Here is a 27,483-nt window from a genome sequence, read left to right as displayed (position 1 = left end):
TGCTCATAAAAAGATGGGATTAGAGGAGGTGGAGACCAGTCCTTTCAATGCCTGTCCCTTTCAATGCCTATTCCCACTTCCATGTGTAGACCTTCATTGTGCAAGTAGACATGGTGGGCGGGGGGGGGGGTGTCTGGAGGAGAGTCATTCTGTCTGCCTTGTGGCAGTAGTTCTTCCCTCCCTCCTACTAATGTGTAATATGTGCTTCACTGTGCCAGGCACCGAGGGTACGAAGGTGAATGAGACACCGTCTCTACCCTCGAGATTGGTAACAAATGAGGGCTCCTAAGTGTCACAGGGGCTAGAATGGAATCTTTATGGGAAGTAGGGGTTGGGGAGGAGGGCCTAGTTTGGTGGGAACCCAGAGGAGGAACCAACCTGAAGAACCAGCAAAAGCTTCTCAGAGGAAGTGGCTGAGCCAGGTTTTGAAAGGTAGGTAGGCACTTTCTAGGCAGAAATGGGATAGGGTTTAGGAGAGAGGTCATTCTAGGCAGATGGGGGGCCCTGTGAGGCAAGAAATCCTCAGACTTCATATTGTCTGAGGGCCAGGCTGAGTTCAGCAAGGATGGAATGGACCATGACTCAGCCATTCTTTCATGCCTTGCTTCAAAGAACCATCTAGCTAGAAGAGCCTTGACCAAGCATTCCACCATCCCCTCCTTTGCTCTGAGGCTCAGGGGAGCGAAGAGAAGAGGAGATGCTCTCATACTTGATAGCTCAGAGGCAGATCTCAGAGATGGGGTGAAGTTGTGGGAAGGCAAATTCAGGCTGAATACATAGGAAGAGTGTTCTAACAATGTTGGCTGCTTAATATGAAAATAGACTGCATTGGTGTGTAATGAGCTCCCCGTCAATCTGCCCAACGACCCAAAGCTAGTTAGGTCAGGAACCGAATGCACACTAGGAGTCCTGACTGCAAGTAGAGGGCTCTTTTTACTACCCAGAGGCTTGGTGGATGCCTATACTAATTGCCCAGGCCTGAGCAGATGAGACATACAGACTTGATGACTTTTTGTATCTTAGTTTCATCATAACGAACAAAGTCAGGCATTTCCTTTTATTAGTTCTTAGAAGACTCCTGTTGGAATAGCTCAGAGGTCCCAGGAACATTCGTCTACAACCTCACTGAAGAATGTGGTGAGAAAAATACATATATATGTGTGTATATATATGTCTATTTTGTGCTGTGTCTCTGAGAGGCTGCTGCTTGTTCTGTGAGGGACTCAGAAGCGCTTCTGAAGGGCAGACTGGATGTTCTTCAGCAGGCCCCACTTAGCTCGGTTCTTCCCACGCCCATCTGGTGTTACCACCTGTAATCAGAAGCAAAGAGCTATGGTACCAGCCATGGGAGAAACAGCAGTCCCCAGGAAGCCAGCCCCTGCTGTGTGCCAGACTTTACACACATGATCTCATCGACTCCTCATGCAAAACTCCTAAGGCAGGTGCCATTGGCTCCATTTTACAGATGAGAAACTGAGGCTCATAAGGGTTAGGCAGCTTTCCCAAAGTCCCACAGCTAATACGTGGTGGGGTTGGGATTCCCCAGATCAGGTCCCATTTCCTTTAAGGCAGCTCCTGTGACTGAGTGCTTTTAACTTTCTATGTTTGTACTCAAAGGGAAAGGGTGAAAAAATTAGGCACTATTAACATATGCTGTCTAGTTTTACAAACTTTATTTTCAGTTGTAGGGAAAACATGGCTGCTTGGGAGGTAAAAAGCATGTCATATGCATGGCATTAGATTGCCCATTGCTGAGTAAAAATGGAGATCATAAAAGAGATAACCTGGATAAAAGTAATATAAATAGTAATATAAAGAGTGTAATAGTGTAATAGAGAGAGCTACTGGAGACAGTGAGGAAGGGGGTCATGAGGGGTCAGGAACTGACTCATAAAAAATAGGGGATTTGACCTCTGCCTTATAATCAAGATCTCTAAAAGTAAAGATTGAGGATTGAGGGGTGTCTATGAACAAGGGGGTCTAGGATGGAAGAAAAACAACTCGAAATATAAAAGCAATTGAAATGATAGTTGATATCCTCTTCTTCCCAAATTCCCCAGGAATCATCCAAATGATTCCTATCAAACTGTAAACAAAGAGTAATAGGAAATAGGAAAAGAATAAAAGCTTCTCAGATCATTTTATGAAGCTGATGAAATATTGATTTTAAAACCAGATGAAAACAATATAAGCAAAAAACAATAGGTCCAGTTCACTTATGACCATAAATGAAATAATCCAAAATAAAATATGAGCTAACTGAAACCAAGTCTTTTAAAAAATAATACATCATGATCACATTGAGTTTGTTCCATGAATGCAAGAAGAGCTTAGCATTAGAAAAGCAAATCAATATAATTCAGTTCATTAATGATGGCCTAAAGGAGAGAAACGATATGATTATCTCAATAATGTAAACAAACTCATAAGATTCGCCTACTTATGTGCAAATTTTTTTAGTAAACTAGAAGTAGAAGGACTTTTTCTTTATTTAATAAAGATTATATGCCATAAAAATGAAATAAAAATCATAACTCAATGGAAATATACTATCACTGCCACCATTTTATGTAATACTCAGGTCCCAGCCAAAGTTATAAAGAAAGAAAAAGAAATTCAGGTTCAAGGATTGGAAGGAAAGAGAAAGCGATCATTATTCGTAGATATTAGGACAATGTATCTGGAAAAAAAACAGAATCAACAGATAGACTCTCAGAATAACAAGAAAGTTTACTGAAATTGCTGGAATCAAGATTAATCTACAAATACTAATAGTTTTTATTCTAAACCAATGATACATTATAACATATAACCAAATATAAAATAACATTTATAACATCGATAAAATTTATACATTATCTAATTTAAGCAGGAATACATAGTTCCTGGAAACGCTGGTGGCATAATGGTTAAGAGGTCCAAAAGACCAAAAAGGTTGGCGGTTCAAATCCACCAGGGGCTTCTTGTAAACTCTATTGGGCAGTTCTGCTCTGTCCTGTAGGGTCACTATGAGTCTGAATCGACTCGATGGCAGCAGGTTACATAGTTCCTGAATAGAAAAACTTAAAATCCCTAGTAAAGCACATAGAAGATTCTTTGAATAAAGGGTCAGACATAAATTAATTTGGAGAGAATTAATTTAGAGACTCAATAAATTCTAGCTGGAGTTTTTTTTTTTTAGGAATTCAATTTACTTATTTACTCTACAATTCACTTGAAGAAATAATTTATATGTTTAGCAAAAGAAACATTAAAAATGAAAGAAAAATAAGGAGTAGACTTGCCTCAGCAGTTTGTCAAGATGCAGCACAAAGCTGATGTTAAAAAAATAAATAAATAAAACAAGGGTGGTATTGACATAAAAAAAAAAAAAAGACATAAGAACAGACAAATAGACCAACAGGATATAATAGAGAACTCAGAGACAGGCCCCTAAATATATGGGCTTTAATATAAGATCAAAGTTATAACCCTATTGAATACTCATGGAGAAAAGATATTGCTTGGTAAATAGTGTTAGAAAAACTGGCTCACTAGATGGTGAGAAGGTACATCCCCACCTAGCACTACGCGCAAAAATGGACTCCGAATGGATTGTTGCTGTTGCTAGCTGCCGTTAAGTGGGTTCTGACTCATAATGACCCTATAGTAGGAGAGTAGAACTGCTCCATGGGGTTGCCAAGGAGCAGCTGGTAGATGTGAACTGCCAACCTTTTGGTTAGCAGCCAAGCTCTTAACTGCTACGCCACCAGGGCTCCCCGAATGAATTAAAGACCTAAATTTAAAACAGTTAATAAAAGAATGTGTAGAAGGTTATCTTTGTGATCTAAGGCTTGGGGAACATTTTTTAAACAAAATTTCCAAAGGTTAAGCCACAAGGAAAAAAATTATCGGGGAATTTGATCACAACAAAATTGAAGATTTCTGCTGTTTCATGAAGTACGCTATGAACAAAGTTAACAGACAAGTGTCAGAATGGGAGAAGAGATTAACAATATCTAAAACCATTATGTGGATCCCTGGTGGTACAGTGGTTAAGAGCTTGGCTGCTAACCAAAAGGCTGGCAGTTCAAATCACCAACCACTCCTTGGAAACCCTATGAGGCAGTTAGCTCTACTCTGCCCTGTAGGGTCGTTATGAGTTGAAATTGACTTCATGACAATGGGTAAAACCATTATCTAGAATATAAAAGGAATTCCTGCAAATCATCCAAAAACAGACAACAAATGCGATAGAAAAACGGACAAAGGATATGAACAGGCTATTTACAGAAGAGGAAACCTTCAAAATTAACAATCATATGAAAATGAAATTTAAAACAATAAGGAGATATCACATTTTACCTATTGGACCAGTAAAATAGTAGAAATCTGGATCATACCAAATACAGGTAGGGATTAGGGCTATAGGGATCCTATAAGAATGTAGCATCAGGATTGGAGGAAAACTCATTAAAAACCTGAGATATGTAGATGACACAGCTTGCTTGTTGAAAGCTAAGAGGACTTAAAGCACTTACTTGTGAAGATCAAAGACTACAGCCTTCAGTATGGATTATAAAGGAAACAAAAACCCTCACAACTGGACCAATAAGCAACATCATGATAAATGGAGAAGATATTGAAGTTGTCAAGGATTTAATTTTACTTGGATCCACAATCAATGCGCGTGGATACAGCAGTCAAGAAATCAAATGATGTATTATGTTGGGCAAATCTGCTGCAAAAAAAAAACCTCTTTAAAGTGTTTAAAATCAGAGATGTCACTTTGAGGACTAAGGTGAGCCTGCCGAAGCCATAATATTTTCAATTGCCTCATATGCATGCAAAACCTGGACAATGAATAAGGAAGACCAAAGAAGAATTGATGCCTTTGAATTATGGTGTTGGTGAAGAAGATTGTATATACCATGGACCGCCACAAGAACGAATACATCTGTCTTAGAAGAAGTACAGTCAGAATGCCCCTTGAAAGCAAGGATGGCCAGACTTTCTCTCATGAACTTTGGACATGTTATCAGGAGGGACTGGTCCCTGGTGAAGGACATCATGCTTGGTAAGGTATAGGGTCAGCAAAAAAGAGGAAGACCCTCAGTAAGATGGATTGACACAGTGGCTGCAACAATGGGCTCAAACATAGTAAGATTATGAGGATGGCGCTGGACTAGGCAGTGTTTTGTTCTGTTGTCCATAGGGTTGGTCGTTATGAGTCAGAACTAGTTCAACGGCACCTAACAACAACTAAAAACCAAAAAACCAAAGCCAGTGCCGTCAAGTTGATTCCGACTCATAGCGACCCTATAGGACAGAGTAGAACTGACCTGTGGAGTTTCCAAGGAGCGCCTGGTGGATTTGAACTGCCAACCCTTTGGTTAGCAGCCGTAGCACTTAACCATTATGCCACCAGGGTTTCCCTAACAACAACAACAACAACATCCAGTCCTGATGGAAGTATACATGGGTATAGTCAAATCAAGTATGCATATACTCTATGACCCAGAAAGTTTACCCCTGGTCTATATCCCGGAGACATCCTCATACCCATCCTGACCACAAGCCCAAAGATGTCATGTATGAGGTTGTCCACTGCAGCATTACTGGAGGTCACCTGGGTGTCCATCCTGGCTGACACATGCACATTGTGAAGGATGAGGCAGCGCTAGGAATAAGGGATTAAATGTGCATAACAACATGGATGGTGCACAGTGTTTAGGAAAAAAAAAACTAAATAAGATATGAAACACAACACTATTTGTGTAAATTAATAACACATTCAAAACAATACATATCATGTTAGAACACATAAAAACAAAAAGATATATATCAGAATGGTTGTCTAAGGAGGAATGGTCACAAAAAGCAATAAACAAGGACCTTGCACAGACCAATGTTGATAATGGACCGTGCAATGAGGTATATGATGAATTCAACCCTCCATAATGAGGTTAAAAAAATAGGTCCAGCATGAGCCTAAATTATATTCTTGGTTCCACGGTTCAAGCCCATCTGGAGGGGCAGGTAGGGAGGAACCAATAGGGTTTTATTTGCATGATAGATCAAGTTGATCTTTGGAAAAGAATTCTAAGGAGATAGAGAATGCAAACAATTTTATTTCATTTCAGGGCAGAGGGCCACTGTGAGTGTGTGGGTTGCAGTGGGGGTAGGTTTAGGGTAGTTAATCCGAGTGTGGAATAATGTTGGTCACTCAGATTGTCCTCCAACCCCAACCTTTCAATATGTTGGTCTCAGCCTACGGAGCAGGTCTACAGTAGAGAAGGGAGAAACCAGATGGGCAATTTCATGAAATCAACATAAGACAGACACCCCAGAGGGCAAGGTAGCCCTGCTCTGTGGCTGGACTTCCAACATGGGCGTGACCTGTTCAGAAAGGCAGGGGCACTGCAGACTCATGTAGATGGCAGGTCTACTTCATGAGCACGTGAGATGCCCGGTAAGGTCTCCCAGTGCAGACTGAGAAGGAATTTGAGGGCATGGGTGTGGGCAGGGGTCACTGCATTTCCTGATGAGCTATAGAGAAAGACCCAGAAAAGTACCCGTTTGTGACTATTATTGTGCCTGTATTTTTACCCTCAACTCTAATGTAACCTGGGACATCCAATTTATAGATTGTTGTAGGCAGAATAAGGTGCCCCCACCCCAAAATATCCACATCCTAATCCCTGCAACCTGAAGATATGTTACATGGTAACATAAGAGAATTAAGATTTGCCTATAGAACTGTTTGGAAACCCTGGTGGCCTAGTGGCTAAGTGCTAGGGCTGCTAACGAAAGGGTGGGCAGTTTGAATCTGCCAGGCGCTCCTTGGGAACTATATGGGGCAGTTCTACTCTGTCCTATAGGGTCGCTATGAGTCAGAATCGACTCAACGGCACTGGGTTTGGTTTTTTGGTTTATAGAACTGTTTGCTAGTCAGTTGACCTTAAAATAGGGAAATAAGCCTCAGTCATCCAGGTGGGCCCAATGTAATCATAAGGGTCCTTAAAAGTGGAAGAGGGAGGCAAAAGAGAACCAGAGAGATGGCAACCTGAGAAGGACTTGGGCCAGTGTTTCTGGATTTGAAGATGGAGGAAGGGGCAATGGACAGCCTCTAGAAGCTGGAAAAAGCAAAGAAATGAATTCTTGCCTAGAGCCTCCTGAAGGGACACAACCCTGCAGACACTTCTACTTTAGCCCAGTGAGGCTCATTTCAGATTTCTGATCTCCAGAATTGTAAAAGATAATAAATTTGTATTGTTTAAGCCACTAAGTTTGTGGTAATTTGTTACACAGCAATAGGAAACTAATATACAGATGAAAAGTTAGATTTGTCATGGCAAGACCTCTTGGAAGTGGCAATTCCTTAGCTGAGATTTTAAATTCAAAGGAAGACAGTAGTCAAAGTAAGAGGACTATTTCCAATTGTGGGAATGGTACACTGAGGATTAGAGGAAGAAGAGAGGAGACAAAGAGGCCAAAGGGTTGCATGACTTGCCTAAATGCATTTTAATGTTTATATTCCTGCAGAAATGTCAGTTGCTAAAGGGTAAGACAGTACACAAAACTGGGGAAGCCAGCAGAACTTATCCAAGGCAAGGTCATGGAAGCGCCACCAAAAACCAAAAACCAAAACCCAAACCTGTTGCTGTCAAATTGATTCCAACTCATAGAGATGAGGAATCTCCATAGACACATCCAAACTCCCTGAAGGATGGAATTACTGGGCTGAGGACTGGGCACCATGGTCTTGGGGAGCATCTAGCTCAATTGGCATAAGATAGTCTGTAAAGAAAATGTTCTACATTCTACTTTGGTGAGTAGCATCTGGGGTCTTAAAAGCCTGTGAGCGGCCATCTAAGACACTCCCACTGGTCTCACCCCTGTGGGAGCAAGGGAGAATGAAGAAAACTAAAGACACAAGGGAAAGATTAGTCCAAAGGACTAAGGGACCACAACTACCATGGCCTCCACCAGACTGAGTCCAGTACAGCTAGATGGTGCCCACTACCACCACTGACTGCTTCAACAGGGATCACAATAGAGGGTCCCAGACAAAGCTGGAGAAAAATATAGAACAAAATTCTAACTCACAAAAGAAAGACCAGACTTACTGACTTAACAGAGACTAAAGAAACCCCGGGAGTATGGCTCCCAGACACCCTTTTAGCTCAGTAATGAAGTCACTCCTGAGATTCACCCTTCATCCAAAGATCAGACAGGCCCATAAGAAAAATAAGACTGAAGGGGCACACCAGCCTAGGGACAAGGATTAGAAGGCAGGAGGAGACAAGAAAGCTGATAATAGTGAACCTAAGGTTGAGAAGGGAGTGTTGACATGTTGTGAGATTGTTAATCAATGTCATAAAACAATGTGTACCAAATATTTAATGAGAAGCTAGTTTGTTCTATGAACCTTCATCTAAAGTACAATAAAAAAAAAAAAAGTCAATTGGCCCCTTCTATATTAGAGGCTGTCAGCAGGGGATCATAAGCAAAGGGAGGTGAGCAGAGTGGACTTGGTGCCTATCCTCTTGGGGCTTACAGCCTATGAGGACAGTGGGGTTGGCACTTGGACCTTGGTGCCTGAGCCCAAATCCAGTGTTCTTTTCAATGTGCAATCTTGCCTTTGAAAAAATAGAAGTTCAGCTCTCACTACTGTTGGCTTTGATATCATTCTCCTAATGTGAGGTACCACCATATCCCCAGGGATGAGCCCACCCTGCCCCAGACTTAGTTGCATCTAATTACGATGCAGAAGGGCAAAGAGTTCCTGCTTTGGATACGAACCTAGGTTCCAAACTCCTCTGGGTTATACGAGGCCAGACGCTTTCCCAACAGAGACAAAAACGCCTCCCTTCCCTAGTGGTTAGGATGATCAGGGACAGTGAAAACACAGTGTCTGACAGAGAGTCAGCCTTCAATAAATGGGACCTTTAGAAAAGCATTAAAGTTAATTTCCATGTATCATGTCTTATACTCCAAATAAAATCCCTTAAAAAAAATCAACAAGCCTCAGACTATGAAAATCAAATAGAAAAGGTGTTATTTCTCTCTCTCTCTTTTTTTTTTTTACAAAAGTACACGTGATGGAAACATTGCGTTTGGATAAGAAATGATCCTGCTACCTCATTGTAGCATTTTAAATGGAACCTTTCTGGGATACCTGCATAGAACTGATGCCAGAGAAAAATATATTTCTATTTTATAGGAAAGAGCTGAAGCCATTACTTTTATGAAGCTTTATAAATGTCATTCAGACACACCATCTTACTTTCATTTGCTACTGAAGACTTTACTTATGCAAATCATGACAAATGTTAAGGAAACCAGTGTTTCCCCTGGAATGCTAATAGAGTCGCAAGGAGGGGAGGAAGAATTACTTTTGAAGGAAAAACCTATATTTCAGCTCTGCAAGTCAGATAAAAATGAAGTTTCCAGAAAACCTCATTAATTAGGGCTTTGCTCATTTAGAAATGGTGTTAAAAAGCAAAGGCTCTGGAATGAGTTTCCCTTCCTTACAGAGAGTGTGAATTAATCGCATAAACACAATTCCGGGGGAGTGTTATTTCTTGACTAATTGTATAAAACACTTACCAGCTCTCAGGCATCTTATTGTACTTTACAATTATTAATTTTACTTATGAATTTATTTCTTCATTCTTTAATTTAGACATTCATTCATAGACTCATTTATTTGGTCACATTTTCACTCACGTATTCATTCAATAACCATTAAGAACCTGCTGTAGGCAAAGTGCTGTGGTAAGCACTGTGGGAGAAAGAAAGATGAACAGATGAATTAGACATGGGTTTTGTTCTCGAGGAGTTCATAGTTTAAGAAGCATGACAAAACTTCTACCTAAGAAAGGCCTGGAGTGCCTGGTGGACTCAAACTGCTGTGCTTTTGTTTAGCAGCCATAGCTCTTAACCACTACGCCACCAAGGTTTCCACCAACTTATTGCAACCCTAGAGGACAGAACAGAACTGCTCCATAGGGTTTCCAAGGAAAGATCCTGCTGCATTGGCTGAGAATCTAACCTAGGCCTCCCACATGGCAGGAGAGAATTCTACCACTGAACCATCAATGCCAGTGCTAGGGGGTTGCTATGAGACTTGACGGCAATGTTCTTTTTTTTTTTTTTTTTGGTAAGAACAGCCTAAGAGGGGCTGAGATGGCAGACTGATGACACGTTTAGTCTCTCTGCTCCTGCCCCTAGAAAATAGTCCCCTTTGTGGGTAAGACATTTTTGAGTAATTCTTCAAAATAGCAGATGGAGTTAATGGAAGAAAAAATTCATAGCCAAAAGCTCATGTTGCAAAATATGGTAGCATTCCTGGAGCGTTCCATGGTCTGACGAGAAGGGTATCAACCAAGAAAGACCCTGGGGTCAATGACAGCATAGTTGACTGGGGGCAGTGCTGTTGGACAGACAGGTACCGCTAAGCCACCAGGGGTTAAGAGCTACAGCTGCTAACCAAAGGTCAGCAGTTCCAATTTACCAGCTGCTCCCTGGAAATCCTATGGGGGCAATTCTACATTGCTAAGAGTCGGAATCAACTTGACAGAAATGGGGTTCTTCTCATGTGAATGCCTTACCTCTGTGGAATGGTGGGGGTAGGGTGGGGAGCCTATGGTTTCTGGGCTCAAGAAGCAGAGCACAGACCCCAGTGGCTGACAACCTGGATGGAGTAGAGAGCTCCTACCCCCAAAAGACTGCTGCTGGCATGGCAACCATGAGTATAATTCCACCCGACCCTACCTCACTTCCTGCTTCCCCTTTATCCCTAGAAGTTGCAACCAGATTCTTTTCTTCAAACATTTGACCAAGGACACAAAGAGAGTGTAGCTGGTCAGAAGCCTTTGGGCTTTGGAGTTTACGGTTGCATAGAAGTTGTGCCATGGCAATCCCCAGATCACATGCAAGCTGAATTCAGGAAAGCAGAAACTAAAGGCTAGCTGAAAATGATCGGTATAGATTCAGAGAGAAGCAGAGATGGAAGTTGAGAGAGAGAGGGACTCTGATGACTTTCCAGTTCTCTTGGGTATCAGATATACTTCCTGAAAGTGGTCTCATAAAGCTCTACTTTGTAAATTTCCATTTTCTAAATCTAAAATGAATGGGCTTACCCTCTTTGCTTCTAAAGAATTTCTAATTACTACATAGTCTACTTTCATGCCGAAGAACACCATCATGGTTGTACAGTAAGATAGCTCTCGGCAGTCTTGATGTTTTTCTTTCTTTTTATTGTTTTAATAGCAATAAAATTATACTTATGAGTGTGTGTCCCGTGGGAATATATAGAAGAATCAGCCTTGCGTCACAAAGAAGATAGGAATAATCAGTTCCTTTGTTTTTGATGCTCATCCTGACCTGTTCAGTGGCTATTCCTTGAAATTCAGATATACATTGTGTGTGTGTGTGTGTGTAGTACCTAATTGTGTTCCAAATATTGTAAAGGACATAACTTACATTAAAAAAAAATTATTTGCTGTTTGTTGGAAATTCAAATTTAACTGAGCACATTGTATTTTTATTTGCTAAATCTGGCAACCCTATTCTTGCCTTGAGTCACTTTGGGGGCTAACACCTCTCTTTTTGTCCTTCTCGTACCACACACAATTATTTGTTTACTAGACCATGAGCTCCCTGAAGGCAAGAATTAGGTCTCATTTTCCTCCAGATCTCTACATCCTAACACAACACCTGGCCCAGATGTTTTTAAAACCAAATTGAATTAGCAATTCTCAGGCCTCATTTGCAAAGTCTGGTTGAGCCTAGCAGTCCTCTCTTTGGCTCTGAGTTAACAAGTTTTCTGGGATTAGAGGAAGAGTCTTGTGAAGCATCCAGAACTTATAAATCTGTCTGAGAAATAATATGCACATACCTTGCAGATTTCACTCCATTGCCCAGGCCCATTCTCGTTGATGGCTCTAACTTTAAACAGATATTCAGTGTTGGGGGTCAGGTTGTGCAGTTCCAGATTCTGCTGCATTATGTCCCGAATTTGTCCACAGAGCTCTGTCTGCACATTGTTGGGAGAGGAAGTAATGATTTCATAGAATTCCATCTCAAAAGAGTCCACGTCTTCCATTGGGCATGTCCAGTAAACCTATGGAAGGAATGAACTTATTGGTGTGGTACTGGTACACACCATTCAGCTTTCCTTCCCATAAAGATTTGCATTGTTGACTATCTGCAAGGGAAGATTTAAGCTGATCTCATCCCCTTTACCTGCTGAGGACTTTGAATTAGTCTGTGTACAATAGTCTTGGAAGACTGTGTGATGAGGCCTTACATGAAGGTGAAATAAGTTTCAAGACCAAAAGAATGACCCTCTGGGTTCTGTTACTGTCAGTTAACCTGGAGGTGACCATTGTCCTCTTACAACACTAACGAAAGTAGCTACCATTTATTGAACACCTCTTATGCATTTGATTCTGTGTCATTCTTTTTCCTAATTCATTTAATTCTCACAACCCCTTGGAATTGTTGTGTTGTTGTTAGGTGCTGTCGAGTCGGTTCCAACTCATAGTAACCCTATGAACAACATAACAAAACACTCCTAGTCCTGTGTCATCCTCACAATCATTGCCCATTGTTGCAACCACTGTGTCAATCCATCTTGTTGAGGATCTTCCTCTTTTTTGCTGACCAAGCATGATGTCTTTCTCTTGGGATCAGTCCCTCCTGATAACATGTACAAAGTACGTGAGATGAAGTCTCGCCATCCTTGCTTCCAAGGAGCACTCTGGCTGTACTTCTTCCAAGACAGACTTGTTTGTTCTTCTGGAAGTATATTCAATATTACTGAATACTGAATATACTGATATCTTGAATATTGAGTATAGCGGTATATTCAATATTCTATATTCAATGTTCTTTGCCAACATCATAATTCAAAGACATCAATTCTTTACTCTTCCTTATTCATTATCCAGCTTTCACATGCATATGAGGTGATTGAAAAATATCATGGCTTGGGTCAGGTGCACCTTTGTCCTTAAAGTGACATCTTTGCTTTTCAACACTTTAAAGAGGTCTTTTGCAGCAGATTTGTCCAATGCAATATGTTGTTTGATTTCTTGACTGCTGCTTCTGTGGGCGTTGGTTGTGGATGCAAGTAAAATGAAATCTTTGACAACTTCACTCTTTTCAACACTTATCATAATGTTGCTTATTGGTCCAGTGTGAGGACTTTTGTTTTCCTTATGTTGAGGTGTAATCCATACTGAAGGCTTTGATCTTCATCAGTAAGTGCTTCAATCCTCTTCAGTTTCAGCAAGCGAAGTTGTGTCATCTGCATATGGCAGGTTGTTAACGAGTCTTCCTCCAATCCTGATGACATGTTTTTCTTCACTATAGTCCAGTTTTTTCGATTATTTACTCACATACAGATCTAATAAATATGGTGAAAGAATACAACCCTGACTCACGCCTTTCCTGATTTTTAACCGCACAGGATCCCTTCTTCTGTTTGTACTACTGCCTCTTGGTCTATGTACAGGTTCCGCGTGAGCATGATTAAGCGTTCTGGAATTCCCGTTCTTTGCAGTGTTATCCATAATTTGTTATAACCCACACAGTCAGATGCCTTTGTGTAGTCAATAAAACACAGGTAATATCTTTCTGGTATTCTCTGCTTTCAGCCAAGACCCATCTGACATCAGTAATGATATCCCGTATTCTACATCCTCTTCTGAATCTGGCTTGAATTTCTGGCAGTTCCCTGTCCATGTATTGCCGGCTTCCAACCTGAGGGGCTCATCTTCCGGCACTGTATCAGACAATGTTCTGCTGCTATTCATAAGGTTTTCACTGGCTATTTTTTTCAGGTCCTTCTTCCTAGTCTGTCTTAGTCTAGAAGCTCCACTGAAAACTGTCCACCATGGATGACCCTGATGGCATTTGAAATAGCGGTGGCATAGCTTCCAGCATCACAGCAACATGCAAGCCACCACAGTATGACAAACTGACAGACGCATGGTGGCCCCTTGGAATATAGATATTATTATAGAATATAGATATGAATGAAGCTCAAAAAGTTTATATTCAGTGTGTTCCAGTTGAACCACAGAATACTGGAAGCTTAAAAATGTATCTATTCCAATGCTCTGTGTATGTATGTATTTTATACACAAGGAAATAGAGTTCCAGAGAGGTAAGATGACTTATTTAATTAATGGAGAATATACGTTCACACTCAAAGCATAGAATATCAACTCCTGGGAGGAGATAAACAAATATCAATTAGCAGATTATGCCTGGCATATAAATATTTTATAATAATTGTATTTTCAAACAGATGTCTCATGTTTTTATTAAAATTTTAATAAATTTCAATGTTATAAATTTATAAGAGTAGTTTATAATTAGTGTTACAAATTTATAAATGTTTATAAATTTACATAATTTATAATGACTTTTCTGTATTTACAATATAAGTATTTTTTATAAATTTATAAATCCTATTCATAAAAATTAACTTTTTTTTCCCTGATTATCAGAACAAGACACTCAAATTGTAAAATATTTGGGAAACACAGAAAAACATAAAGAAAAAAAATAAACATCACTTATAATCCCAGTATTCAGTTAATAAGTCATTATTATTTCCTTCCAATTTTGGTATATATGTGTACGTATATATGATATGTCTGTCTATCTCTCTGTGTTATCGATCTATCTACATACATGTACACACACAAATATATGAAATTTGGATATACTGCTTGAACCCTGCTTTCTTTTACTTATATTTTATATTTTTTCCCGTATCATTAAAGCACCAGCTTTAATATGCACCACATAAATGATTTAATCCTATAGTTGAACATTTGGGTTGTTTCTGATTTTCTACTTTAATAGATAATGCTGAAATGAACACTTTTGGGCGTGAATCCTTATCTGAATTTTTAACCATTTCCTTGGGAGAGATTTCTAGAAATAAAATTAATAGGTTTTAAAGAAATCTCTATAAGATTTTTTATTGCATATTGACAAGTTACAAGACTAATTTTAAAAATATTTTCCTATGCCAAAACCCTGAAGAGGAGTGTTAGTCAACCATCATTGGAGAATGATGTCACCACAGACTTAGTCATTTGTATTATTCAGCAGTATGATTCACTCATAAATTTCATTCCATGATCTTAAAATAAGGATCAGTGATATTTCTACATTGAATCCCACTGTTTGATGGTAGGTTTAGGTATCCTCTCTTGACAGCCAGGAGTCACACACAATGACTTGACTAGGTTTTTCTGTGTAGGCCCATTTTGAGCTCATCCGTGAATGACTAATAGGTGGCATGGAATGACTAGTCCCCAAGCTCAAGTATAGGGCAGACATCACCAGTCCTTTCTCTGCAGAGCCAAATCCTCCCAACCTCCCAAGAGGTCAGAGTTGACACAGAACGCCATCATTGAGCTAGTGTCACTACACTGATCCAGCATCATTTGGAAATGTAGGTTCAACTGCTTGGCATGACCATCTCTTACGTGAAGAGCAGAGATACTTTGTTGTGTTCTGATAGCCCATGAAAGGGTATGTTCTACCCTGCAAAGTATGGTTATATAGACTTATATAGACCCCAAAACAGATTATGATGTCTCAGGAAAAGTAAAGTTTTGTCTGTCTCTGGCCTTCATTTCCTTGATTTTAGACCCTTGATACTAAAGTGTGATCTGCAGACTTGGCAGCATTGGCAACAACTGGAAGCTTCTTAGAAACACAGAATCTCAGGCCCCACTGAGATCTGCTAAAACAGAATCTGCCTTTTAACAAGATCCCCAGGTGCACATTAATGTTTGAGAAGCACTAGTTTAGACTTCAAGGATCCCGAAAATCTTTGGGGGTATTCTCATACTGTGGAGGCATATGATGGGCCCTGCCACATGGGCTGGCCTGGGAGGCATCCCTGTAGGGAAACCCTACCTAGCTGCATGTTAATCTCTTTTCTTCCCTAAGTGTTAACAAAGTATTCTGTAAATAGTTCAATTTATGAGTTGAAAAGTCACATTAAGGGAAAGGCCATTTGTGCATGTTAGGTCAAGAGGGTTAAGGAGGAGTGTGACTCCCGAGGCCAGTGTGATAGCAGTTGTAGAGATCTACAGTGAATTGAATTTGGCCTCCCTCAGCATACCCTTCCTTTCCTTATTCTCTTAACACTTCCCTCAGGTATAACCAGCTATCCTCGCTGGCATTACTTCTATCTTGTAATAATAATCTCTGAGGCTTTGAGTCCCAGGTTGAAAGACTGCCTTCTGCCCCTGCCCCCCCCCCCCCCCCCCCGCTAATACTAAATCTCAAAAGACGAGTTGGAATTCCATTGGCAATTATCCTTCCAATCTTTCCAAATCATGCCGAGTCTGGATATTTTCTTTAGGAAAGGCAACAATTTAGCTGATAGAGAACAAGACCTGTATTTCTAATTCCAATTTATGGGCTCAAAAAAAAAAAAAAAAAAAAATTTTTTTTTTTTTTGCTACTATTTCAGGCTTTCCTTTGGGAACTATTACACTTCCCAAGCAGTCCCTTCAAATTACTTTGACTTCCCAAGTTGGCTTCCCTTTTGAAAGAGAATCTTCTTACTGCCTTTTGGATAAGGTTGGGGCTTTCAAATGTACTTCTGACTATAGTTAAACAAATTGACTGCTTAGTTTAACCCAATCTTGGGCTCCTTAAGATTTCAGGAACTTATCCCTTTTGAATGAACTGACTCCAGAGGAGCAGATTTGAATAATCAGACCTCAGGAGTCAGAGACAAGTGTAACCTTTCCCAAATACCCACTTCCATCCCACCCCTCTCCGCCCTCCTACCTTCCTCACCAGGTGGGGCCCAGAACCTTTCTTACCTTGGCTGCTCTAGGATATACCAGAGTTTGGTAGATAATAATTGGGCCTGGTGTCTTCACAGAGCCATCATTGAATGAGTACCAGTTGTGGAAGCTGCTGCTGTTATGCACAGACTGGTTTTCCGGGGCTGCACTCCAGTAGGTGTAGAGGCCATCTGTATGTTTAACAGGTGTGGCAGACTGGGCTCTCCCATGGGCCTCCAGACCCCCCTTGGTCTTCTCGCTGGGGTTGTTGAGGGACAACAAGGACGAGCTTTGCTGGTATATCTGCTGGTTGACTAAGCTGTGGGTGCTGAACGTGACCTTCCTGGAAATCATCATTTCCGAGTGCATGGGGTAGGGAACGTGCAAGGAGTCCCCTGAGGAGCATACCTTCTTGGGTCCCGTGGGGAAGAGATCATGGATGGCACTTGAGAGCTCAGCAAAGTCCAAGGGCATGCAGTGCAAGGAGTGCAGCCGGAGCTGTGGGTCAGGCCTGTAGGTGCTCTGAATGCCATCCTCGATCTGGTCCACCAGAATCTTGGCTGACTGCAGGAATGCCACTTGGCCCGTCTCCTTTAGGGCCTCCTTGGAGTAGGCAATCAGGCCATCCATTTCGTTCACTTTCATGGTGGTGACATACACGTATTTTTCAATCTCCTTCCGCCTGGCCACTTCCAGGTTCTCTATCTGCTCCATGATGATTTTCTCTTTCTCCTGAAGAATGTTGCGCAGCTTGAGAAATCCGTTTCTGATCTCCTTTCGCTTTACCTCCTTGTCAGCTTTAAAGCTGTTTTTTAAAATGTTGAATTCCATCAGGTCATTATCAATTTCATATCGGACTGCAAAACAACCAAGTTAGTTACTTCAGTTAAAATTTTACTTGAAAAAAAAAATGAAAATCAGCAGCCAAGCAGAGGAAATTATCTTGGGCTCCAAGGTTGTGAGGGAAGGAACCGTAGTTGGGCTAAAACACCCTGGAACAGGTTTAGAAAATGAATTTGGCCTTCCTCAATATACCCTTCCTTTCTTCTCTTAATACTTCCTTCAGGTATAACCAGCTATCCTTCTGGACATACTTCTGTACTGTAATAGTAATCTCTGAGGCCTTGGGTCTCAGGTTAGAAGCTCAAGGCCACCCTTGATATTGGTTTTCACCTGATTTCACTTGTTTGGAAGTTAGACCCGAGAAGCTGTGATGTCACAAAGTGACTAGCTCTATTTTTCCCTGAAGGCAAGTTACTTTTGCAGGGTCTAAGAAAAAACTAGAATTTCTGTTGACTACTTCTAAATGCTACCTTGCCTCATCCACCAGGAAGTCAGCCTTTGATAACAGTGGAAAATCAGCAAAGTTTCCTTCACTGAGGTGGCTGTTTTATATGCCGTTATTTCTCCACTGGGGACTTCTATCTCTCTTGTGATTTAGCTGTCCTCTCTCTCTTGCCTTATATCCACGTTCTTTGAGGAAAGGATCTGCTGTTAAACTTCAAGGAGAACTCAATTCATCCTGCATCCTAACTGATGACATTTGAATTTTAAGTTTACTCAGCCAGTCATTCAACAAACACTTACTGGACAACTGCCACGTGCCACGTGCCTTTCTAGGCTCTAAGGATACAGATATGAAATGAGAGGGTACTGTTCTCAAGGGCACTCATGAACACAACACTACAGTGTGGAGGCTGCTATAACAGGGTGAACATGCTGCACATCTCTGTCTGTGAAATGGACATCTTTCTTAGCTTTAAAGGGTCTTAGGCATTAGGCAGCAGCTTGAAGACATGTCAACCTTCTGTGGGTCATGCTATAGGTAGGGTCCTCCACATGAAAGGCCAACTCTGCAGTGAACTGATGGGCTATAATCCTCACCAAATCTTACTCAGGGGTGGAGATGACCAAGCCTTATTATACTTGGCTCTTGACATAGTCCTGGGCCCACAGGAGTCTGTAGTTCTGTCGGTGGTGGTCATTGTAATAATGCTGTTTGTTTGAATAAGATGAACCCTAGAGTTCCATCAGACCACAAAGGCAGGGGCCATGCCTGTCTTGCTTACCACTATGACTAGAATGTGTAGAAGGTGCTTGAAAGGTGTTTGTTGAGTGAAAGCCATTCTGGCTTGTTTTCTAACATCTTTGGAGTGAATGTCAGCAGCATCACTCCCTGGCCCACTTCCCGAAACCCCCATTCCTTTGCTCACCTCCTCTCTCACACTGGCCTGGAAAGGATGGGAGGAGATGCAGGTGGGGGCTGATGGAAACCAGCAGGGATGACTTCAGTGGTGCTGAGAAGTACCCTCCCCAAAGACAAGCCACACTGTGACATATGGCAACTAAAATTCCATTTTATGGATTGATGTCTTTGACTTTCTAATAGTTACTCAGTGTCAAAAATACTTGGATAAGAAACTTCTTGCTTTACTAAGGAATTCGTTAAGTTTACGTAGAACGAGGTCTTGAGGGGTAGAGCGAAAATCTCTTAGATATGGGTGAAGAGTCAGCACCAAGAAAGGAAACAAGAAAGAGGGGGTCAGAAACACCCCCAACCCCCAAACCTTACAAATACGACGGCTTTGCAAAAGGTGGCCTTAATGCCAAGTCAAATCACGATCTCTTTCAGGCAGGACACTTAAAATTGGCTACTATTTGGTAAACGTTTATTATGGACCAAAAACCAAAGCAAACCTGTTGGCGTCCAGTCAATTCTGACTCATAGTGACTGTATAGGACAGAGTAGAACTGCCCTATAGGTTTTCTAGGCTGTAATCTTTACAGAAGCGGACGGCCACATCTTTGTCCTGTGGAGTGGCTGGTGGGTTTAAATCACCAACCTTTTGGTTAGCAGCTGAGCGCTTAACCACTGTATCACCAGAGCTCCTTATTATGGACCAGGCCCATTATAATCATATATTATACATATTTTCTATAAGAAAGATATTGTTCCTATTTATATTTGCAAAAACAGACTCAGAGAGGTTAAGTGACCGTCCAGCGTAACACAGCAACTAAATAGAAGATACCTGGGCCTGTTCCTAACTTTATTCATCTAACTCCAAAGGCCAAGTTCTTAATTGTTTCAGCTGTGGTTCTCAGCTCTCTGGAAGCATGAGAATCACCTGGGAGCTTTAAAAAAAATCTCTTCTCTTGACTTCACCTGCTGAAATTTAGACTCCGTTGGTATGAGTTGGGGCCCAGGAATCTAGGTGACACAGTTCGCGCCTAGGTTTAGAACCTAATCCAGGGAATCTCCTGGGGATTTTGTTAAAAATGCAGATTCTGATGCAACAGGTTTGGAGTGGGGCCTGAGATTCTACATTTCTGATAAGCTCCCTGGCAGGTGGGATCACCCAGTAAGCAAGGTAAACCTGGGTAATCCATCCCTGTCAGAACTGTAACTAGGAAAACAGGCTTTGATTCTGTGGGAAGGTACTGTGGGGTTGGGAGAGAGATAGGTGCAGCCATACCTAGAAGCAGAACCTTTAGATGTGGTGAAAAAATGTGGAATTGTTCACTACAGATGATGTGGTAAGCAAGGTAAGCTCGGTGCTGACCTTGCCTATTGGATAATCTGTCCCTACTCCCTGGTGAGGCCCACGCTGCTGGTCCTTGGACCACGCTTTAAGCAACAGGGTTCTAAACTTCTGAACTCTCTTTAATCCAGTGGGTCTTGACCTTGGCTGCACATCAGAATCACATGGGGAGCTTTTAAAAAAAAAAAAAACCCATTGCTCAAGATGCACCAAACTAATTTATCTGTGGGGTGGGACCCAGGTGGCTCCAGTGTGCAGCCAGGGTTGATCCCTCAGCTCTAAACAATCAGCCCCAACTGGATCTCCTCCAGGGCTCAGAGTTTCTCAAAATACGTTCTTAGACTCCTGCTTTTGAAATTACCTGAAGATTCATTTACAACGCAGATTCAGGGCACCTCCTCAGTGAACTGAGTCCTCAAGAGCAAATTTTTACCCTGGTTAAATGATTTTTTCTTTTTTTTTTTGTTCCTTCAGTAACAATAATAATAAAAAAAAGAAATGGACAGGCTAAATTCCTTATCTATATCTAAATGGATATGCCATGGAGATGACCCCTGCCTCCTTCCTAAATGCTGAGCTCTTGGGGATCTGTACTGGTGTCCCCTACCCTTGGAAACCCTGGTGGTATAGTGGTTAAGTGCTACGGCTGCTACCAAAGAGGTTGGCAGTTTAAATCCACCAGGCGCTCCTTGGAAACTCTATGGGGCAGTTCTACTCTGTTCTCTAGGGTCACTATGAGTCGGAATCGACTCTACAGCAGTGGGAGTGGCCCCTACCCTGAATGGAACTTCACTGTCTGAAGTTTTCTGGACTCTGATAAAACTATCGTAGGCTTCTCCTGTGTTAAAGACCCAGGCCCCCTGCAATTTCATGGGGGCCACAGCCCTTTCCCCATGCTTAGGCTGCAGAGAATCCAGCAGAGCCAGATATGGGCACACAGTAAGTTCTACTTAAAGAAAAACCTTAAGGAGCCAATGGGGTTACCCATTTGCTTGGCAACCTGGCTCTTGTAGGTTTTTTTTTTTTTTTAAAATATAGAAGCTTTTCTGGTTGTTCTAAAACAGAATAAATGCCAATTGACAAATTATGTTTCCAGATATTTCTTAGTAGGAATTGAGAAAATCAAGGTAATCCTGAAATATTCATGTTGGTGAGAGGTCCTCGATGACATGACAATTAGCAGAGTCTGTCTCTGACACATATTTGCATTCAAAGCTTAAGGAAAAGTTTCCTCCCTCTTTTATGTTTACGTTCACGGATGTTAATAGGATGGAGGGTAAAATATCTGACAAGGTGGAAGGGCTGGTTTGACCTGGTACACTTTGGTCACTTGACTCTAGGCCATGCCTCAAGGAAATAGATTCTGTGTGTGTTTAATCTATCTTTAGGTTTTGGCCACTGTAGAACAGTTTGTCAATTGAATGTTGTGAAACTAACATGGGCATTATAGTTAGATAGACTGAATTGGGCGTTTACTAGCTGCCTTGTGCCAATTCTTTGAACCCTGGTTGTCTTATTCATGGAGGGGATTCCGATGTAGTACTTCAGGACTATTAATCAGGTGGAGAAGTGCCTGGAAATCATGGAGCTCTTTTCTGAACCTTGTGAAATATTGTTGTACCTGATTTCATCATGGAAATTTGGGTCAGTTTCCCGTACAGAAACTAAATAAATTATATATAGCTGATAAGAAATAAGGAGTCCTCAAGAGACACAAATGGTTAAATGCTTGATTAGTAGCCAAAAGGTTGGAGATTCAAACCCACCTAGGAGTACCTCAAAAGACAGGCCTGGTCATCTGCTTCCCAAAGGCCACACAGTCTTGGAAACCCTCTGGAGGAGCTCTACTGCTTCATACACGGGTTGCCATAAGTCGAAATCGACTCAACGACAACGAACAACAACATGAAATAACCATGAGCAGGTATGCAGAGGAAAAACAAGCTGTAAACAGAATATTATAGGCTATTTCCAAATTTCCTTGTCATTACATGTTTGCTACCGGCTCACTTGCTTTGTTTGCAACTTTTGGGAAAAAACTCATGGGGGAAAACTTAAAGTTGAGATAATTCCCAACATTGACTTAATTCTTTCCCCCAGCAAAGTTGGTAAGTACTGAAGAAATCCAACTTTAGTAAAAAAATACCTACCTCCAACAGGTTTATAGAACTCAAGGTTCCAAGAGATCAAACCCTTCATTTTTCAATGGGGAAAATGAGTCCTGAGGACATGAAGATAATAACAAAGATGACAGAATTTTGAGCGCTTATTATATGCCAGATACTCTTCTGTATGCTTCACATAGAATAACCAGCTTAATATAACAACCCAACGAGGGTATCACTACTATTGTCCTCATTTCATAGATGGGAAAACCCAGGCACAGATAGGTGAAATGGCTGGTGGCATTTGGGGTTAGCTCAGAGTTTCCCAGTACTTGGGATGCTCCACTAAGTAGAGGTTCATCTCTCACTAAACAGACTGCCCCAAGCCATTTCCCCCCTCAGTTCCTGAGCTACTAGTTATTCCGGCGGAGGGCGGGGACTGGAAGGGGACCAGGACCTGCTTTGAACTTGGCGATGGCGCTGAAGAGCGCAGCGGCCCTCTCGGAGCAGGCGTCAATGAGGCTGATGGTGTCGTGGCCGTTGTGCAAGGCAGTCTTGCAGGAGTGGCAGAGAAGCTGGTTGTCGCCACGGCAGTACTCGACGATGCGGCTGGACGGGTGGTGGATGCAGATCTTCTCGTCCTGGTCCTCGGGGCTGGTATCTACGAAGACGTGGTCCTGCATGGCCACGTCCGAATGGAAGGTCTTGAGGCAGTCGTTGCACAGGTTGAGGCGGCAGGTGACGCAGCGCTTGTAGGCGATGCGCCGGCTGCGGCAGACCTGGCAGAGGATGGGCCCGGTGGAGCGGTCGAAACGCCACTTGAGGTAGCCGTGCTCCTGCATGTAGCGCTTGGTGAGGCGCCCGCGCAGGTAGTTCTCGGGCAGCTGCATCTTGTGAGTGTACGGCATGCAGTGCGAGCGGTCGCACACAGGGCAGATGAGGATGAAGAAGTTCTCGGTGACCTCGGCGTGTTTCTGCAGCTGCCGCAGGCACTTCTCGCACAGGCAGTGGTTGCAGGGCAGCATGAAGGAGTGCAGGCGCAGCCGGTTGCACATGGGGCAGGTGAGATGGTCGACCAGGTGGCTCTTTCCTGGTATCTGCTTCGTGATGTCTTCAATTTGGGAATCGCTGCTTCCGATGCGCAAGGCGGTCTTGGAACTGAAAGTGAAAGCAAACACAGGGCTTCAGGAGGCAGGCTCAAGAGCTCCCTCCGTTCCTTGGGCCCTGAAAGGACCTTGGGGTCACAGAACAACAGTCCAGTGTGAAGGTGAGGTGCGTGGACTCAGTGGACAGAGTGCCTGGGTTCCAAACATGCCTCCATCACGTGCTGGCTGGGTGACCTCAGGTTAGTGAGTTAACCCCTCTCTGCTTGTTCCCTCATTACAAAACTAATACCATGTTACAGCCTTTCCTGAAAAGCCGAAATGCAGTTTATACCCGTAGGGACTTACAGAAGTCCCTGGAACACAGTGCCTGCTGTACAACTGCCGTTGTTGCTCTTGTTATTTTTGAACAAGAGAAAAGCAGGCCCTGACAAACAGACCTGGCCTGCGCTATCAGTTAGACCTTGGTGTTCTTCTGTTGAACATAGTATCACTGAGCACCAACATCATTCAAAGCCTCTCTGGTACTGTGATGGAGCAAAACAGAAACAAGACGACTCCACAGTCATGTCTGAACTTAGACAAAACCAACAACATTGTCCAAACCACAAAAACGCCCACACATTCCCCTACCCTGGCTAATAGGAGTGGAGTGACTGCTACTTCTTTCCCAACTGCAGCTTTATGCTGTCTTCTTTCCACATTCAAGGTAAGATTTATTAAGATATCCAATAAGAGACTTACACCGACGTTCTCACCTAACATGAGTCCAAATCCTGTAACTTTTTAACATCCTTTTATGGAGTTACCACACAGTTCCCCATGGTATATGATCTCAGTTGTTGCAATGAGTCAATAAACCCATTTTTTGTTCAACTAAAAAAATCTGTTGCCATCGAGTCGATTCCAACAAATAGTGACCCTATAGGACAGAGTAGAACTGCCCCATAGGGTTTCCACAGAGCAGCTAGTGGATTCAAACTGCTGACCTTTTGGTAAGTGGCCAAATGCTTAACGACTGCGCCACAACTACAGGTGTGTTATCGGTGGTTTTGCCTGGAGAGTATTGAGATTATTATCATTACTGTCAATAGGATGGAACAGAGAGTAGGGTAGGTAAAGGGCTTTTCCCAGGACATCAGGAGGTCAATAGTAGACAGGCATCAACAGCCAAGAACCTGTGTGTCCCAACCACCAGACTAGTAGGTAACAGTTCAGAGCCCGGGCTCTAGGGGAAGATTATATGTGATGGAATGTGCCAGCTTAGAGCTGCTCCTTTGGGATGAGTTTCTTAACCTCTCTCATCCTCAGTTTCCTCACTGGTAAGTCAAGGCTCACAATAATGCTTCTGTCATGAGACTTTTACAAAACGTAAATAAGATAATCCATGATAAGTGCTGAACTGCTGGTACGTAGTAAGCTTTCAGTAAATGTGCCCATTATAATTACTTTCCTCTGTTACTAGTTGTCTAAGTCCACAGTAGAGGAAAACAGTGGTCAAGTCCATGGAAAGTGTATGCTGCCACTGTTCTGGGTGTATGTGTTTAGTCTTTGTCTGCTTACGTTATGCCAAACGCCTGAGGCTGATTTCCTATATTTAACCATAAGAACTATGAGTGAAGTAAAAGCATACTGGTAAAATTCATGTGTGTGTTCTAAGAAGCTCCAACCAGGGCAAAAGCAGTGTATGAAAAGAAATGAATTAGCTGTGGGAATGGAGGGGTAAACACAATTTGTGGCTGTACCTATCCCTTTACCCCCGTTGACATTGATAAGGATTACATTTTGATCTTGACCCTGTGGCTCTGTTCCTTTCTGCCTCGACTTCTTGCATTTTCTGTATGTCCCTGTCTCCAGGTGATTCTAATGCACAGCAAAGTGTGGAAGTCACTGGCCTGAGTCATTTCCCCAAAGCACCAGCCAATATCATCCCAACTCCACTGAAATGGGCTCAGAAACTCTTTCTTGCTGATACATAGAAAACAGAGCAGTTGAGAGGAAAGGGGTTTGTGGATACAATTTTCCACACCCTAGAACTTCCTGACTTGCATGCAGAATCCCTGGATTCATGCAAACAGCAATAAGAGGTCCATGGGTAAAGGGTAACGTTCATTAAGTGTCTACTATGTGCGTAACTGCAAGATGGATCACACTCCTCTACCCTGAATTCACTGAACCTTTGTGCACAGAAGTACTTTTCCAGGCTTGAAAGGCCTCAATCCTGCCTCCCGTTTCTCTGCCTCTCCGAGTCCTGCCACCTTCTAGGGATGAGCTTTCATCTTTCCTCCTCTAAGATGTCTGTCCTTACTTCCCTGTGCTCTGCTCATCTGTGATATAAAAAGACTGGTTTGGCCAAACTAAGAAGAACATACAGAATGCCTGGCATGGAGGGTTAATACCCCAGATGGGTACTTGAGACCCTAAATGTAAAGGCTTGTGGATGGGAAAGAAAGAAAGGCTGGCAGGAGTCACAGGTGCCAAGGTACCTAGATAAGCCATAGGAGTTAAAAGTGGCCGCTGAAAGTCATCACTTACTCAATAAGTGTTGGCAATATCAAGAGTTCAGAGGAGAAAGGGGAAGAGCAATTTCTGTTTTTATATCACATAACAGGTTACAAAGCATGCCCTCATACCCAGCACATCATGGCAGGTATTGTTCTCTCCGTTCTACAGAACGGCCTTTTAAAAGTTAAGAGCATGGACTCTAGGTTCAAATCCTGACTTTGCATCTTACTTGTTGTATGATCCTGGGAAACGTAGCCTCTCAAAGGCTGGGTTTCCCCATGGGTACAGTGAAGATGATGGGAGGGTTAAATGGGGTCCTGCATGCGGTGCCTGACAAGTTGCTGACGCACTCAGCATTAGCCACGGAACTGTCACTGTGTACAGATGAGGAGGCTGAGGGCCAGTGCTGCACTCGGTCATGGAGTTAGTGGAGCTTGGATTTGGAACTCAGGTCTGTAAGTGGTTAGCACTTGTTTAGGATACATTTAATCACTACAAAATTCTTGGTCTCTTTCTTTTCAGGTGGAAAAGTGGGCCCAGGGGGTACCTGGCCTGCCCTGTGGGCCCCGCAGCTGGCACAGGGCCCCTGGTTGTCCTGAGCCAGCGCGACCTCACATTGGAGACGCCCGGCACTTACGAAGTGCGGATGCTCTTGAGACGGCCCTTCTTGAACGTGATGGTGGCGTTGCGGCAGCAGCGGCTCTCGTAGTAGTGGCACATGAGGTTGCTGCTGGCCGTGCAACAGCACTTGCAGTTGGGGTCGTTGGCCCAAGAGCAGCAGCACCAGTGGCAGTTGGGGTTCTCGGAGCAGGTGCAGTGGCAGCATTGGCAGTTCCGCTCGTCCTTGTAGGGGCAGGGGAAGCAGGTGCAGTTCCGCTCCGAGGTGAAGAGGAACTTGCAGCACAGACAGGAGCATAACCGAGGACAACATCTCTGCCATGTACAACATGGAGAGCAAACACACATAGCAGTCTCCATGGTGCCTACATGATGGCAGCCTGCCCCTTAGGACTTTGACGCCTCCTCTACCAGAGTCCCGCTGTTACTTCTCCAGTAGAGGGGTCCCTCCTCCCCCTGATGAGGCTTCAGCTTGGTGGCAGCAACAGGTTGGCTGTTAGGAGGCCTTCACAGGTGATGTCCCTACTGGGAGGCTCATGGGCTGTTATTTACGCATATCAGCCTGAGGCTTTTTGCTTATGTCACAATCCCTGTCTCCCCACCATTATCTCACCACCCTGTGTAGGTGGGGCAGGAGGGTGAGACGTTGGGGATGGCAGCGGGTGGACTGATGGACACTCCATGCTTCCACAAGACCAGCTCCAGGGGAGTGATGTTACAATGACATTTTGAAGGTTTAGCTGTCACTCGTCGCCTTTCAGCTTATGGGCTGGATTTCAGAAGCTGTTTCTCC

At 42.8% G+C, this 27,483-nt stretch overlaps 1 protein-coding gene across 1 annotated transcript; it reads right to left on the bottom strand.

The window, feature by feature from the left end:
- Window positions 1-1,187: 1,187 nt before the first annotated feature.
- Window positions 1,188-27,141, bottom strand: TRIM42 (tripartite motif containing 42). Its single transcript, XM_003416179.3, has 5 exons — window positions 26,710-27,141; window positions 22,922-23,622; window positions 16,854-17,674; window positions 11,885-12,109; window positions 1,188-1,310 (listed from the first exon to the last, which is right to left on the bottom strand). The coding sequence occupies exons 1-5, from the start codon at window positions 27,048-27,050 to the stop codon at window positions 1,224-1,226; spliced, it is 2,175 nt and encodes a 724-aa protein (XP_003416227.1). The 5' UTR covers window positions 27,051-27,141; the 3' UTR covers window positions 1,188-1,223.
- Between the last annotated feature and the right edge of the window lie 342 nt (window positions 27,142-27,483).

The sequence above is a fragment of the Loxodonta africana genome, chromosome 23 (genome assembly GCF_030014295.1).
Source record: "Loxodonta africana isolate mLoxAfr1 chromosome 23, mLoxAfr1.hap2, whole genome shotgun sequence".
NCBI lineage: Eukaryota > Metazoa > Chordata > Mammalia > Proboscidea > Elephantidae > Loxodonta > Loxodonta africana.
Note: the sequence above shows the minus strand (reverse complement) of the source record. Positions and strands in the feature narration are given on the sequence as shown.